Consider the following 16745-nt stretch of genomic DNA (forward strand, 5'->3'; position numbering starts at 1 on the left):
CTGGGCCCACAGTCTATTTTACCTTTGGTACGTGACGCAGTGATGAGCATGTGCTCTGAGGCAGGTACAAAAAGTGAACAATGGGAGGTGTAAGAAGGTGGGAAGTGCTCTGGGACAGAACCAAGGAAGGCTTCCTGGATGAGGGGGCCTTGGTGCCAACGTAGCTTGGTTTACTAGGAGGGTCAGGGGTTCTGGGTCAGACACACCTGCATTTCAGTCCTATTCCTATGGAAAAAGACCCTTGGTTGATGAGTGGGGGTTGGGGGGGCGGGGGACTTCCCTGACTGTCCCTGGTTAAGACTTTACCCTTCCACTGCAAGGAGCACTAATTTGATCCCCGCTCAGAGAACTAAAATCTTGCATGCCACAAGTCATGGCCAAAGGGGGGAAAAAAAGAAGACCTCCTGGGGCAGAGATCCTTGGTACAGACACAGCTTGGTTTAGCTGGAGGATCAAGGATTCTGGGTTAGATGTGCCTGTGTTCCAGTCCCATTCTTATGAAAAACAAAAAACACCCCAAATCCCTGGGAGTTCTGCTTTTCCCATCTGTAAAGTGGGGATAATAGCATGGCAGGAGGTGATGGAATAACGATGCCTCTCCTGTTAATTGTTCTTTTTTCCTCCTCAGGCCTGGCTCCCCTAGCCGCCTTCAATGTGGACGTGGTCCGGACCTGGGTGACTCCCGAGGGCGGCGCCCCCTATGTGCTTAGCTCCCTTCTGCATCAGGACCCCAGCACCAAGCAGACCTGGTAGGCAGATAGGGGATGGGCAGTGAGGACTGAGGGTCCTCGGAGAGCTGGAGAAGGCCCAAGACAAGGCTGTGGCGCCCCACTCCACAGCTTGGGAGAACCTCTTTCAGAAGGGCATGCAGGGGAGAGGCCATGAGTCCAGGGTCAGTCCTCGCAGGCTGGCCCCTGACCTCACTCTAGCCTCTCCTGGGGTGGAGGAGGGGGAGACTAACTACCTCTCTTAAAATACAGTTTATCAAGGCTCTTTTGTCTCTTACAAAAGTAACACATGCTCAATATAGAAATTTTGGGCAGTGACAAAAAAAATATTTTTTTTTTAATGGAAATTATGAGGCAGGCTGCGTAGTGGTTACAAGCAAGGCCGGCTGTGGGTCTGGCCGCCGTGGTTGGGTGACAGCTTCACTCTGTATTTATAGCAAGATACTCAACCCCCAGCCTCAGTTTCTCATCTCTGCAGTGGGGGTTGTTGCAAAGACTGTTTGAGTTAATGCACGTTAAGGGTTTGACACAATTTATGGCCAAGTTTAAGATCAATAAACATCACTTTGTATTTTAAACATATCATCCATACCCACCCAGTAGATAAGCAAAGCATTTTGTCTGACAACATTCTGTTGGCCAGGATGTGGTGAAGGAGGAACTTGTGGAAATGCAAGTTGGTATCATCTCCTGGGAGAATCATTTTGCCGTATCAAGCAGGTCTGAGGATGCACATGGCCTTTGACTTGGGGATCCCACCCCTAGTTACCAACCCCAGGGATATTCTCAGATACTCGTAGAGGTATTGATTGTGATGCTGTTTTGAAATAAGCATCATCAGAAAGTGAAAGAAATAAGGTGTGAATCATCTAATGTGATACCAAAAGCTGGTAAAATGAATGAATTGAGTGCAATGGTTATGAACCGAGTCAATCTCGAAACATATTGTAAAATGGAGAAGGCAGGCTGTAGGATGATTTATACCATGGCCCTTCACTCCACAAGCATTTATTTATTTTAAAAATATTTATGTATTTGGCCATGCCAGTCTTACTTCTTGGAAGAAAAGTTATGACCAACCTAGATAGCATATTGAAAAGCAGAGACATTACTTTGCCAACAAAGGTCCATCTAGTCAAGGCTATGGTTTTTCCAGTAGTCATGTATGGATATGAGAGTTGGACTGTGAAGAAAGCTGAGCGCCTAAGAATTGATGCTTTTGAACTGTGGTGTTGGAGAAGACTCTTGAGAATCCCTTGGATTGCAAGGAGATCCAACCAGTCCATTCTGAAAGAGATCAACCCTGGGATTTCTTTGGAGGGAATGATGCTGAAGCTGAAACTCCAGTACTTTGGCCACCTCATGGAAAGAGTTGACTCATTGGAAAAGACCCTGATGCTGGGAGGGATTGGGGGCAGGAGGAGAAGGGGATGACAGAGGATGAGATGGCTGGATGGCATCACTGACTCAATGGACGTGAATCTGAGTGAACTCTGGGAGTTGGTGATGGACAGGGAGGCCTGGCGTGCTGTGATTCATGGGGTGGCAAAGAGTCGGATACGACTGAGCGACTGAACTGAACTGAACTGAGTCTCTAGTTGCGGCATGTGGGGTTTCTCCTTGGAGCATGTGGACTCTGATTCCCTGACTGGGGATCGAAACCAGGCCCCCTGCATTGGACCCATTGGACCACCAGAGTCCTTTCACAAGCATTCATACAGAGCACCTACTGTGTGCCAGGCCCTGAGGGTACCGTGGTGAACAAAACAGACACAAATCCTTATGCTCAGGAAGATAGACAATAAGCAGCTGGAGGTAGTGGTGGTATGTAGAGATATGTCTGGTTTTAGAAGTTTTGCAGTCGAGGGTCACGACACACCCTCCAACGTCCCCTGTGGTCGCTGAGATGCCATTTAAAGCTGCTTTGTCTTGAGGCCAGGGTTCACCCAAGGTTCCTGTTGCCTGTCGTTGCTGTACCTCTTTATCTACAGCAGCCTCTCCTCGCCCTGTCTTGTTTGTGATGGTCACAGGGCCCTTCCTGTGTTTGCCCTAAAGCCCAGCTGCCCCTGGCTGGTTCCCTAACTCCTCATCCCCACCTCAGTTGCTTTGCTTCTGGTCAGTGGTCCAGGGTTTCCTGCTCACCCCACACACCTGAGCCATGAGCCCAGGGTCCAGACGGCTTTGGGGCAGAGTTGCTCAGGGGGTCGGACTTAGTGGAGCTCTGTTTGGTGGAGGATGGGTGGGCAGTGATGGCCCCTGAGGCAGCCTCATAGCCCTGAACTTGGGCCATGACCACACCAGCCAAGCAGGCTTGGACCTCCTGCTTGGTTTCCTCATTGTCCAGTGAAGAGGCTGGTGACCGTTAGATTTCAGTGGTGAGGACAGGGCCCATTCACTCATTCATTCATTCAGCAGTAATTATGGGGCAGCTGCTCAGGGCCAGGTAAAGCTTGGGGCATAAGAGAGAGGAGACAGAGTCCCTGCCCCCAGGAAGCTCCCAGGCTCTTGCAGGAAAAAGACCCATTGGTCAGTTGGGAGGAAGGATAAGTGCTCTGTGGGGATGTCCAGGCGCTTTGGTGACACGGAGCCACGTGTGTCCTTCAGTCAGAGGATATGCAATGTCACTGGGACATAGGGGCTGAGTAGGAATTAGAAGACATAGGAGAGGGAGTCAGCATAGAGCAGGGTGTCAGGGCTGAGAGCAGCTTGGGCAGAAATCTGGAAGCCAGCCTGAGCAAGTCAGGGAGCTGGGAAGGCGTTGGCTGCTGAGGCCGAGCACAATGAGCATTGGATGGAGGAAGGCACCGAAGGTGTGGGGAGCCAGAGGGGCTTGAAGCAGGGAGGGCGGTGAGGTTGTTAGGAATGTTCTGGCTTCAGGAAGGTGAATTAAAGGTAAGCACTGCTGTGTTTTGTTCTGGTAAATTTACTGCTGCACTGTTGCACAGCAAACTGCACCTGGTGTCAGTGTGCCGCTCGGCGAGTGTTCACGAAGTGAGCCACCCACGTGAGCCACATCCATACAAGAGGCAGAAGAGGACCTGCCCCCCACAAGCCCCCTACAGCCATGCGCTCCCTACCAGGCACATCCTGGGCGGGAGTTAACCCCTGTCCCCACGTGCCCTCCCCCTCCCCCCCCAGCCCCTCCCCCGTCTCCATAGACTGGCTTTGCCTGTTCTTGAACGTATCATAAACAAGGTATACGGTCAGGCTTCTCTCCCTCAACACCCAGTCTAGGAATTTCATCAATGTTGCCTGTGGCAGTGGTACCCATTGTCATTGCTAGAGTTTCCCCTTGTGGGAACAGTGCTGATGAGAGGTGTTCTGGCAGTTTCCTTGGGCTATGACAACCAGCACAGCTCTGCATTTTCTTTCACTGGGCATCTTTTTTTTTATCAGGCACCAGGGTGCCCAGCTGTGGAATTGCTAGATCATGGCTTCTGCACTGGATCAGCGTTCAGTTTTAACAAAGTTTGCAGTGCATGACATTCTGATTGCTCCCCCAGCTCATCAAGGTCAAGGCTGGGTTTCAGCCTGAGTTATCTGTGACTGTCTTCTGCCCAGCCCCTCTCCCACCAGTACCCCAGCAAGGCCCTCACCACACCCACTTCAGGCCCAACAGACTTTAACCCCCTTCTCTCAGAAGCCAAGCCAAAAGGCCACAGCGGAAGAGGGGTCTTTGAAGTTCCCAGAGCAGAAGGCTCTGAGCCACCCCACCTCCCACCCCAGGGCTTGGGGAAGAGCCCTCTTGGGCTCAAGAAAACCTCCCTGAACACCTGCTGAAGCAGAGAGGGGCTCACAGGTTTGAACATGCAGAGGAGGAGGATGTGGTGGGAGGCACTTCAGGGTTTCAAACCTTGGAACCTGAGACCACGGGCTGCTCACAGGGCAGGAAATGCATTTCTGGCCGCCTGGGCCACAGAGGAACCAGCTGGGGTCCCTGGGCAAGGATGTGTCCCCTCTCCCTCATGTCATTTCTATGTAAGATGTAAGAGCCAGAGCTCGCAGCATCATGGACTTGGCTGCTGCAGCAGGTGGACTGGGATATATATAAGGCTTTCCCCCTGTGGTGGCTCAGATGGTGAAAACATCTGCCTGCAATGCTAGAGACCCGGGTTTGATCCCTGGGTCAGGAAGATCCCCTGGAGAAGGAAATGGCAACCCACTCCAGTAATCTTGCTTGGAAAATTCCGTGGATGGAGGAGCCTGACAGTCCATGGGGTCGCAGAGTTGGACACTACTGAGTGACTTCACTTTCACTTCACCCGGGAAGTATGGGAATAGACTCTGAGTGAGAGTTAGGTGAAGGTAGGAGATGGGCTGCGCTCAGCCCAGGTGTAATAGGGTCTCTGGGGCTATCAGCTGATGGTAAAGTCAGTTAGAGTTTAGTTTGCCAGTCTCTTGGCAGATAAACCTGGAGATCAAGAGACCACGCACTATGGAGGGGCTGGTTAAAGGGGTGAGCAGAAGCAGCAGCTCAGACTGGGCCCCAGGCCACGGCACTGCATGACTATGGTTGAAAGGCAACCTTGGGTTCTGCAGTGTGCAACCTGTGCAACTGTACATGGTAGTCCCACCAGAACTCACAGTCTAAGCGGGAACAAAAGTCAGGGATAAGCGTAAGTGTCCAGGACTGGGGGCTTCCAAAAAGGCTTGGAAGGGGTCAAGGTGCTCCTTCTTTTGGGAAGGCTTCTTGAGGAGCTGGTATTTAGGATGACTCTTCTGCAAGAAAAGGAGGTGAAAGGCACCACAAGTGGAAGTAACAGCTTGTGCCAAGGTCTAAAGGAGGAAGGAGGCCTGAGGCTATTCAGGGCTGTACCTTCACCACCAAAATGTGGTCTGGGTCAGAGCCCAGTTCTGAGCCCACCTTTGTGTGGGAGCGAGAATAAGGTTCTGGGCCCAGGGCTGAGGCTCTGGCTAGGCAGGGTCTGGGAAAGAGGCAAGGTTGCTGAGCAGGCAACCTAATCTGGGGACTCAGATTTAAGCTCACAGAGCTGAGCTGCATGCAGCCCTCCTCAACCTCACCCTAAACTGGCCCCCTCACCTGCTGCCTGGACGGTCATTCAATCATCACTCAACAAATATTTACCAAGCCCCTGCTCTGTACCACATTCCAGGTGCCTTAAATAATACAGCAAACAAGATAGATAAGATCCTTGGGGAACTTATCATCTAGGGGGAGAGGGAGATAGTAAACAGTAAAAAAGTGAACAGGATGCCATCAAACAGGACAAGTTCTGGGAAGGGAGTTAATGGAGTGATAAAAAGCAGAGAAACTGGGTTGTGATGTGAGGCTGGTTGGAGAAAGCATTTGTGACAGTTAAGCGAGGCCAAGGAATGAGAATGGGCCAGGTTTGGGGAGAGTAGGGGACAGCAAGGCAGAAGGCCCAAGCCAGCAAAGAGCTGGGGGCAGCCTAGGAACAGCAGCCAGCCAGTGTGGAGCTAGAGCTTGAGGAGCGAAGGAGCCGGAGGGGAGTCTCAGGGTTGGGGAAGATGCTAGATGGTGCAAGGCCCTGTTGGCTGCAGCAAGGGGTATGGACAGACTCTCTTTCTAAGGGCAAGGGAGATTGCTGATGTAGGGGAGTGATGTGGTGTAATTTATAAGACTGAATTTAAAAAAAGAAATAACAGTTAGGAGGCTATTACTACACATCAGGCGAGATGATGGTGGCAGGGGAAACAGAGAGAAGAGACGTTTTCTAGATATAATTTGGAGGAAAAACCAGTAGGGTTTACTGATGCATTTGATGGAGGGTATGAGTGAAAAAATGAAGCAAGTTGCCTCCTAGGCCTCGGACTCCATAACGTGGTGGTCAGGGGTGACATGCACCTGTGGCGGGGAGATGGAAAGGTTCAGTTCAGGCGCAGGAGGACAAGACCACAGTCCTGTTTTGGACATTCTAAATTTGAGAGATCTGTTAGACTTTGGGCAGTAGGTTACTTATTACTTTCCTAGGGCTGCTATAACAAAGTCACCACAAACGTGGGACTTTCCTGGTGCTCCAGTGGTTAAGAATCCACCTTCCAGTGCAGGGGACAAGAGTTTAACCCCTGATCAGGGAACTAAGATCCCACATGCTGTGGGGCAACTAAACCTGTGTGCGGCATCTACTGAGTCTGCAAGCCACGGCTAGTGAGTCCATGTTCAGCAACAAAAGATCCCACATATAGCAACTAAGACCCGACACAGCCAAAATAAACATGTTAAAAATTCACAACAAACTTAAGTGGCTTAGAACAGTACACATTTGTACAGAAACCACAGTTCAGTGGTTAAGACTCTGCCTCGCCAATGCAGGGGGCACAGCTTTGACCCCTGGTCAGGGAACTAAGATCCCACGTGCCCTGTGGCCGAAAAGAAAAAAAAAAAAAAAGAATTTATGATCTTAAAGTTTTGAAGGTCAGCGTCCTTCACGTGTCTTACTGAACTAAAATCAAGGAGTTAGCAGGGCCTTGTTCCTTTAGGGGCTCAAGAGGAGAATTATCTGTACCCTCACTTATTTTAGCTTCGAGGGACTGTCTGCATCCCTTGGCTTGTGGCCCCCTCCTCCATCTTTAAGGCCAGCAGCGCCTCCCTCTGATAAGGACCCTTGTGGTTACACTGACGTGCATGCTTAGTCGCCCAGTCATGTACGATTCTTTGCGATGCTTTGGACTGTAGCCCACCAGTCTCCTCTGTCCATGGGATTTTTCAGGCAAAAGTACCGGAGTAGACTGCCATTTTCCTCCCTAGGGGATCTTTCTGACTCTCAGATTGAACCTGAATCTCCTGTGTCTCCTGCACTGCAGGCAGATTCTTTACCTGCTGAGCCATCGGGAAAGCCTGATTACATTGGGCCTACTCACATAATCCAGGATAAACTCCCTGTCACAAGAGCCTTAACTTCATCACATCGACAAAGTGCCTTTTGCCATAAAAAGTAGCTTATTTGTGGGTTCTGGGGATTAGGACATGGACTTCTCTGGGAGTGGAAGGGTCATTGTTCTATTTTCTATAGCTATGCTTGATCAGTGTGTGGTGAGGAATACAGGGACCCACCCAGCCCAGGTGACATTTAAAAGTCAGACAGCAAAGGAACAAGCCAAGGATTAGAAGGAATAGTGAGGGAGGTCAGGGGAAACCCAGAAGAAAGTGGTTCAAGGGGGAGATGGGCCCTTAAGTCCAGGGCTGCTGAGAGGTTGAGGAAGACGAGGACAGAAAAGTGTCCCTTGGACTTGGCAATGTGGGGACCACCGCTGACCTTGACAGGAGTCCTATCGGGGTGGAAGTCAGCTTGGGATAAGCTGGGGAGGGCGCACACACAGTATAGATTTTATTGTTATCCTGTCAACGTGAAAGATAAAGTGAATATCTTTCATAACTTCCTAACATGTCAAGTAACAAGAGGTGAGGAAGTGGCAACGCAACCTTGTTTCTGGACGCCAGCCCCCCGTAGCTCATCGTGACCTGTATAAGCGTGTGGTTCCCTTTCATGAAGCCCTCTGTGGCTTCGCATTGCCCTTGGTGTAAAACCCTGGACTTGCTTCCCTGTTACCCTTCCCCAGTGGCCTCTACTCACAGCCCTTAAGACAGAGAGACCTCCCTGTTGTGGGGCAGCTCTTAATCTCCCTGGGTGGCATGGACTCTGAGAATATTTAGGCCGACACTCTCTCTGTGTCTCTCTGGGCTCTGGGTAGGGGGCGGAGTTTGCCATCTGGAATCACGTGTCCTGAGGCTGCCTTAACCAGGCCGAGGTGCCCAGAACCTCCAGTTTTGACCAGCCCCTGGGAGAGGGGCACTAGAATGCTCTTCTCAGGAAGCACGGTCACTGAAGCCAGGTGGGGGCAGACCGCCCCCCGCAGCAGCCGCTAGGAAGCCAGCACTGCCTGCAACAGAAGCAACTGCGCTGCGGGTGGCTTCCTGGTGCCCCCCCACCACCACCACCACCATCAAAGAGCGGAGAGTCTTTGTTTACCACCAATATCACCCCATGTCTGTCAGGTGGGCCAGCAGGCAGAGAGGGGAGGTATTTAGCCATTGCCTGCTAGAAACCATGTGAAGGTTACAGCCTGTGCCTCCCTTGAAATGCAGATCCACTGTCCTGGGCTGGGGAGCCTGCCTGCCTGTCTTGGTCTGGTCTTTTCCATCGTTTTGCAGATGGGGAACCTGTGGGTCTCTGGACAGAAGGACTGAGCCTGGGCAGTGGGGAGGAGACAAGGGATCATTGACAAGCTAGACTCTTTTGCTCAGGCTCCTGGTCACCAGCCCCAGAACCAGCCAAACAGCAAAGCCCCTGCATCAGTGTTCTCTCATCCAGGATGAGCTCCACTGCCAACCAGTAGGTAAGTCAGCCCCACTCCAAGGAATGCTCCCAGGACCTCCTTTCTAGGAATCCCGCTCATCCAAGCCAATCATTCCAGCCCCGGCCCCACCTAATCTGGTCCCTCCACCACAACAAGCCTTCCACCCTGGTGCCCAATCTCATCCCTATCCAACCCTAACCCCTAACCCATCTTTCCAGACCCAATTCTAACAGTGAAAATGAAATCCAAAATGTATGGAGTGTTCACCATGTCGCCTGACACTCTGTTATGTACTTCGTGTACTTTTAATTCTCAAAACCACAGCCTTTTACAGAAGAGGAAGCTACAGTTCAGAGAAGGCCTCTGGCTTCCAGTATGACTAACATCACATATCTGGGTAGTACCAAAGATGTGAACCCAACTCCACTTGATTCCAAAACCCAACCTGCCCCACCTCATTGCACCTCAGTGGGACCCAACCCTTCCCCCTCCCGTCTAATTGTGGCCATCCTGTCATCCAGCATGTTGTTGTTCAGTCGCTAAATTGTGTCCAACTCTTTGCAGCCCCATGGACTGCAGCATGCCAGGCTTCCCTGTCCCTCACCATCCCCCAGAGCTTGTTCAAACTCATGTTCATTGAGTTGGTGATGCCATCCAACCATCTCATCCTCTTTTGTCCCTTTCTCCTTCTGCCTTCAATCTTTCCCAGCATCAGGGTCTTTCCCAATGCATGGGACCTGCCATATATTAAGTGCTCAATAATGCCGTTTGAATGAACAAAGGAATGGACCTCATTCATTCATTGACCAAACACTCCCCATCCCACCCAGTTCAGCTGAAGGCCCATCTTTGCTGATGACCGCTCAGCCGTGTCGGGTGGAGTCCTAGACTATGTGGGAGGCCCTGTGTCGAACAGCCTCCATCGCTGCCTCAGAAGGGAACATGGTCCAGCATGGTGGCTGAGTGATCCTGTGACTCAAATATGAGAGTCTGCTGAGGTCCACAGTGGGGAGGGAGGGGAAGGAGCTACACCTCTGCCCCTGGGGTTGTGGGGCAATAAGATTCCCCAGGGACGGGACCTGGCGAGGGGAGGGTTCATCGGACTCTCCGGCCAGTCCCTCAGCCTCTTGCTCTCCTCCCCCTGTGCTGCACACACACACCAGCTGCTGCTTCTCCACCTGCCCGCCCACCAGCCCAGGGGCCCCTCAGGACCAGCAGGAGGTCTCAGTGTTTCTGGATCCCTATCACCACCTGTCACAGGCCAAGCATAGAGCAGACATCATGGGGCATGTGTTGAATGAGACTGAAGGAGCCTGGGGGAGAGGCTTGTCCTCGAAGGCTCCTCTATCCAGCTTCTAGAGGTTGCTCTGAGGGGCCAGCTGGTCCTCATGGGGCCTTGACCAAGACGGCCCTGTGGCCTCAGCCTTGGCTTCTGGGTTGCCTCTCAGCATCCCTCCCCCTTACCTGGGCTTCACTGTTTCAGAGCATGTCCCCATCCCAAAGGGGAGGTACCAGGGTGTGACGGCTGTCCGGAACCACCACGGTGTTTTGGTGAGTGTGCGTGGCATAGGGGATGGAGGGCCTCGGGGAGCTGGTGATGACCCCTGTGGTTGACCCCTGTGGATACTAGTCCTGGCTGGTGTGTTATTCTCAGGGCTGAGCCCAGCTATATCACTGATCAACCCCAGGGCTGGTGGCGGCTCTGACCTGAGTACACTGTGTGGCCCAGCACACTGATGCTGGCACTGACTCGTCCTCCCCCCGGGGAGGGGTGAGCAGGCTGTTCTGGGCCCTGCCTGGTTGAGGCTCTGGGTTCTGGCATGGGGGTGTGGCCGTGGCCCGGGTCAGGGGTGACTCTGGCTTTCCCCTTCTTTGTTCCCCTGTTCTACCAGGTTTGCATTCAAGTGCCAACCCGGCAGCCCCGCAGCCTCAGCTCAGAGCTCACAGGCAACTGCAGCCTGCTGACCCCTGACCTCCGTCCCCGGGCCCAGGTCTACTTCTCCAACCTTGGTAAGGACTGGAACTGCACTGGTCTTGGACAGCTCCAGGGGCTCTCCTGGGGTCTGCAAGAAGAGGCACCAGCCTGCGGTAGATGCGGAGGGACACGGGGGCCTGGAGAGGGCAGGGCAGCCTTTGCCCCCTGTGAAGGGAACCAGGGAAAACTAAGTGAGGACTGGCCTGGAGGTGAACCAGGAAGCCGTCTGACTCTGAGCTCTTCCATGTGGACTTTTTAAAGAAAAATTTCTGGATCCCGACACCCCTGTGGATGCTGGAGCCTGCCCCAGGGACAAAAGAGGCAGCACAGAGAACAAAGCCAGGAGGCGACGGGATTTGGAGGTGGAAGAGGAGGAAGAGGAGGAGGCAGCTGGTGAGAAGTGGCAGATCTGGGCTCTCCCAGAGGCTGTCAGAACTGACCCCTAGGTTGGTGACCTCTAGGGGTGAGGTGTGCCTTTTCCAAGAGGTGGGGAGCAGTGGCTGCATTCTGCAGGCTTGACCAGCTCTGTCTCCCCCATCTGTAGGCCCAGGGAGCAGGGATGCTGGGAGAGACTCATACAGCATCAGAGCCTGAGCAGGTTCTGGCTGTCTCTGCCTCTGAGACAAAGGCTTCACTCTTGGGAGTGGCATTTGAGTCCCCCCTGAACTGAGCCTTCAGGGCTTGACCAGGCGGGTGCCCTTCAGAGCAGGGAGAGCTGCCCTCACTCCAAACACCACACCCACTCCTAACCTGCTCCCTATCTTGGCCCAGGCACTGAGATCGCCATTGTCCTGGATGGCTCAGGAAGCATTGATCCCCCAGACTTCCAGAAAGCCAAAGACTTCATCTACGACATGATGAAGAACTTTTATAAGAAGTGCTTTGAGGTGGGCTTCCCTTAGAGCTGTATTCACACAACTTGTGGGTTGTCTACCACCACTGTGAACAAACTGCTTCAAAACATCCACCAAGGATCTGTTCTCCTTCTGTGGGTCAGCTATTCAGTTTGGGCTGAGCTGGGTGGTTCTTCTGCTGTTCTTACCTGGAGTTAATTCCTGCAGATGTAGACACCTGCTTGACTGGACCCTAAATTGCCTTCACTTTTCTGGGCCATGTGTCTCCAACAGCCCAGCCACTCTTTCATGGCAAGCACTTTCCAAACCTCTGATTGCATCACATTTGCTGATGTCCATGGGGCAAAGCAAGTCACCACAGCCTATCCTGGAGTCAATGTGGAAGAGGGGGCTACACAGGGACATAGATTCGGGAGAAGCCCATGATTCACCAGGAGCCATTACTATCACACCTTTCTCCACTCCTGCTGGCTTAGAGGTTGCCCTCTGCCTGAGCATCTCCTCCTGCCCAGAGACTAGGAGGAATGAGTGGATTCTTCCACTTCTTCCAAGGGGAGCCATCTAAGGGGTAGGGGTGGCCTTGAGCAGCTCTGCCAAACTCCTCCCATCTTGGCCCCTGCCCTGCAGTGCAGATTTGCTGTGGTGCAATATGGGGAAGTCATCCAGACCGAGCTTGACCTTCTGGACAGCCAAGACATTAGAGCCTCCTTGGACAGAGTGAAGAACATCAGTCAAGTGGGAAAAGTCACCAAGACTGCCTCTGCCATGCAGCACGTCCTGTGAGTTATCTGTAGACCTACTGGCTGCCAGCCTGGGACCCTGCCCAGAGGCTCTGAGACATCCTGCTTGGAGAAGGTGGCTGGACAGACTATATAGAGGGCAGGGGCAGGGTTCAGGCTCTTCCTTGGCTAAAAGGGGACTGTGAGGTCTTCCAATCCAGCCTTGGCTGATGGATGACACCCCAGGACAGTCCTCCAAAAATTCTTCCAGAGACTACTCCTGTGAGCAGCAGTAGGGCACAGTGCTTACCAGAGGAGTGAGTGGGCAGGCTCCCTGGCTTCGATCCCAGCTCCAGTTTGCACTCGTGAGATTCTGGGCAAGCTGTTTAACTTCTTTGTGCTTCAACTGCCTCACATTAAAACTGAGAATCATAGGGAATTCTCTGGTGGTCCAGTGATTAGGATTCTGCACTTTCACCACCGAAGTCCAGGTTCAATTCCTGTTCGGAGAACTAAGATCCTACAAGCTGCAAGGGGTGGCCAAATAATAATAATAATTGTACTTGCCTTATAGGATTTTTGAGATAAATGGGTTAAAATATGTTCAGTGCTAGGTTTTCTCTGCTGGTTCAGTGGTTAAGACTGTGCACTTCCAATGCAGAGAGCATTCGATCCCTAGGTAGGGAACTAAGATCCCACAGGGTGCGACCAAAAAAAATATATTTATGGTTCTTACCACAGTGGCTGGCACATACGTGCTATGTAAATCTTAGCCACTGTAATTAATATCATTATTAGTCTGACATACACACAAGGAATAGACTCCAGTGCTGTCCTCTGGTGTCTCCTGTCTGTTGGGAGCAGGTGAGGGGTAAGAACACCTGTGCTGCAGTCTTACCTCCTGTACCTGTGCTGCTGTGTACCCAGGGGCATCACCACCCCTCTTTGGGGCTCTGTCGTCCTAGGAGGGCTCCTTAATCTTTGATTCTAAAACAAGCCAGTGAACAAAACCTTCCCAGGGTCTGGCAAAGTTCTCTCTCCCTTTTCCCCTCCCCGACTTAGAGATAACATCTTCACACCAAACCAAGGCTCGAGAGCAAAGGCATCCAAGGTCATGGTGGTGCTCACTGATGGGGATATCTTCCAGGACCCCCTCAACCTCACGACTGTCATCAATTCCCCAAAGATGCATGGTGTTGAGCGCTTTGCCATTGGGGTAAGAGCCAGGAGTTGGGGGTACCTCGTGACTCTGTACAGCCTGAGGCAGTGAGGAGTCAGGGTTCCTTGAGGGGCATCAGAAAGCAGCTTACCCAAACCCTGCTCCAGTCACAAACACCAACTTCTCTCAGCCCCTGTCCCATGCTCCCCACACCCCCAACCCCACTCAGGGTCTTCCCCCAGATGGCTCGTGGTCACAGCTTACTCTCCCAGAAGTTATGGGGAGAGCACTGGATAGCCTGGGAGCCCCCGGGAGGGAGAGTTCCTGGAGGAGCTGATGCAGAGCCCAGTCTCAGAGGACAAGAGGAACCACTGACTTAGTGCCCGGGGAAGGCTGGAAGGACTGCAGGCACAGGAAACAGCATGGGCGGGGGTGGGGGGCCCTGGTGTGTTCAGGAACATTCAGGTAGAGTGTATGGGGGAGCAAGGTACAGGGAAAGAAGGAAGCAGGTGATGGGGGGCCCTGAAGGCCAGACAGAGGGGCTCAGCTCTCTCCCTGGGCCTTGAGACCACTCACGGTGCTGGCCCACTGACCTGGGGCCTCTGTGCAGGTGGGAGAAGCATTTAATAAAAGTAAAGCATACCATGAGCTGAAGCTGATCGCCTCGGACCCCGATGAGGATCATGCCTTCAAGGTGACCAACTACATGGCTCTGGATGGGCTGCTGAACAAACTGCAGGAGAGCATCATTCGTATGGAAGGTGAGGCTCAGGGCCCTGGCCACCCTGTGGTGGCCCCCTCAGCATTCAGCAGGAGGCCCAAGGCCCGCCCTCAAGCCCCATCCCTGTCCTCCCTCCATGTGGCACTCTGGCAACTCCCCTCACCTCTCTGAGCCTCAGCTGTTCCATCCCTAAAAAGGCAACAAGTGACAGGGGGAAAGGTGGGGGGAAGGAATAGTTGGGAGTTTGGGATCAACGGGTACACACAGCTATATTTAAAATGGATAACCAACAAGGACCTACTTACTGTATAGCACATGGAACTCTCCTCAAAGTTATGTGGTAGCTGGATGGGAGGAGGTTTGGAGGAGGAGAATAGATACTTGTATATGTATGGTTGAGTTCCTTCACTGTCTACCTGAAACTATCACAACGTTGTTAATCGGCCATACTCCAATATAAAATGAAAGTGTTAGTCGCTCAGTTGCGTCCGACTCTTTGCTTCCCAGGCTCCTCTGTCCTTGGAATTCTCCAGGCAAGAATACTGGAGTGGGTAGCCATTCCCTTCTCCAGGGGAATCTTCCTGACCCAAGGATTGAACCCAGTTCTCCTGCATTGCAGGTGGATTCTTTACCATCTGAGTCACCAGGGAAGCCCCCAATATAAAATAAAAAGTTTAAAAAATCAAAATAAAAAGGTAACAATAGTCTCAGCCATCCTCGGCACTCCCAAGTTCTGTGAAGCTCTGATGAGAAGCTCTTTCTCGTGCTGGAAGAAGGGTGACTGGGGAATGGTTCCTGCTCGCAGGAGCTCACAGATGAGGAAACCGAGGCCCAGGAAGAGGGAGGGAACAGCCCAGCCTACTTTGCCAGCAGCTGTTAAAGCAGGCCCCTCAATCTCCACCCTGACTTGGTTTTTCCCTTTGCCTCAACTCACAGCGGGCTCATTGGGCTTCTTGGCTTTCAGGCACAGTTGGAGATGCCCTCCACTACCAGCTGGCACAGGTTGGGTTTAGCGCCCAGATCCTGGATAAGGTACGTGGCTGACTGAGCACCAGGCAAGCTCAGCACAGAGGAGGGGCCCCAGGGACTCCTAGGAACTCGGGGTCTCCCCTGCCCCAACCTGGCTTACAGGGTCCTCCTGTAGTGAGGCATCTAAAGGAGCCGTTCTAGGACAAAGGACTTACCCTAACCGGGACCTGTGCGATCAAGGAGAGAGTGACCCAGTTTATAACAGGGAGTCATTCCATCCTGTGCTCAAGGGTTAAGCAGCTCACTTAACACAGACTGGGAACCCCCAGGCCTGGGTGGGTTTGCCCACCAAGCCGCCTACTTCTCCCCACTGGAGGCCCTGTTCCCCACTCATGGGGTGGGATACCGGCCGTGAGGACACGGTCCACGAGTCTGGTGGGAGCATGGTTAGCATGTCGCTCAGCACAAGTGGGCCTTGGGGGCCAGGTCCAGATGTGCAGCCTTGGGGGAGATAAGCCCCATTTTGCTGAGCCATACTTGTTTAATGTGGGCTTCCCAGGAGGCTCAGTGGTGAAGAATCTGCCTCCAGTGCAGGAGACATGGGTTCAGTCCCTGAGTCGGGAAGATCCCCTGGAATAGAAAGTGGCAGCCCACTTCAGTATTCTTGCCTGGGAAATCCCATGGACAGAGGAGCCTGGGGGGGCTGCAGTCCATAGGATCGCAGGAGAGTCTGATGTGACTGAATACACACGCACGCCCTTTTTAAACACTCAACATCTGGGCCCCCCGAGTTGGATTTCTGTGCCAGAGGCTGCTGGTACTGGAGGGACAGCTGCCCTGGTGGAGTCCTGGGTACAAGGCCGGAACCCAGTGTTTGCCTCTCACCTTCCTCCCGCGTCTCTGGGCCGGTGGGCACTGATCTCCACCGGCTCCTCCCCCAGTCCCCTGCGAGGTTTGCTGTGCTGGCAGATAGGCCTTCGGTCAGCTTGGCAGGCTCTGAGTCCCTCCCGCTCAGATGGCCTCCCACCCTCCTCCCCTGCAGGGGCAGGTGCTGCTCGGAACCGTAGGGGCCTTTGATTGGTCCGGGGGCGCACTGCTCTATGACACACACAGCTGTAATGGCAGCTTCCTGAACCAGACAGCAGTGGACACCAAGTCTGCGCAGTATGGCTACCTGGGTGAGGGCGGGGCCCGGAGGCTGCCTGGGTGAGGGCGGGGCCCGGAGGCTGCCTGGGTGAGGGCGGGGCCCAGAAGCTGCCTGGGTGGGGGCGGGGCCCAGAAGCTGCCTGGGTGGGGGCGGGGCCCGGAGGCTACCTGGGTGAGGGGCGGGGCCCGGAGGC

The 16745-nt window shown here is 53.2% G+C and overlaps 1 protein-coding gene across 1 annotated transcript in view; it reads left to right on the forward strand.

Moving 5' to 3' along the window:
- Positions 1-16745, forward strand: part of ITGAE (integrin subunit alpha E) — a 61921-nt gene that overhangs the window by 15474 nt on the left and 29702 nt on the right. Inside the window, exons 2-12 of the mRNA XM_040244444.1 lie at positions 629-749; positions 8956-9047; positions 10492-10559; positions 10901-11018; positions 11245-11376; positions 11755-11870; positions 12465-12616; positions 13619-13772; positions 14326-14476; positions 15401-15468; positions 16448-16583. Coding sequence (XP_040100378.1) covers positions 629-749; positions 8956-9047; positions 10492-10559; positions 10901-11018; positions 11245-11376; positions 11755-11870; positions 12465-12616; positions 13619-13772; positions 14326-14476; positions 15401-15468; positions 16448-16583 — 1308 coding nt within the window. The remainder of the gene's footprint in view (positions 1-628; positions 750-8955; positions 9048-10491; positions 10560-10900; positions 11019-11244; positions 11377-11754; positions 11871-12464; positions 12617-13618; positions 13773-14325; positions 14477-15400; positions 15469-16447; positions 16584-16745) is intronic.

Source organism: Oryx dammah, unplaced genomic scaffold (genome assembly GCF_014754425.2).
Source record: "Oryx dammah isolate SB20612 unplaced genomic scaffold, SCBI_Odam_1.1 HiC_scaffold_8, whole genome shotgun sequence".
NCBI classification, from domain to species: domain Eukaryota; kingdom Metazoa; phylum Chordata; class Mammalia; order Artiodactyla; family Bovidae; genus Oryx; species Oryx dammah.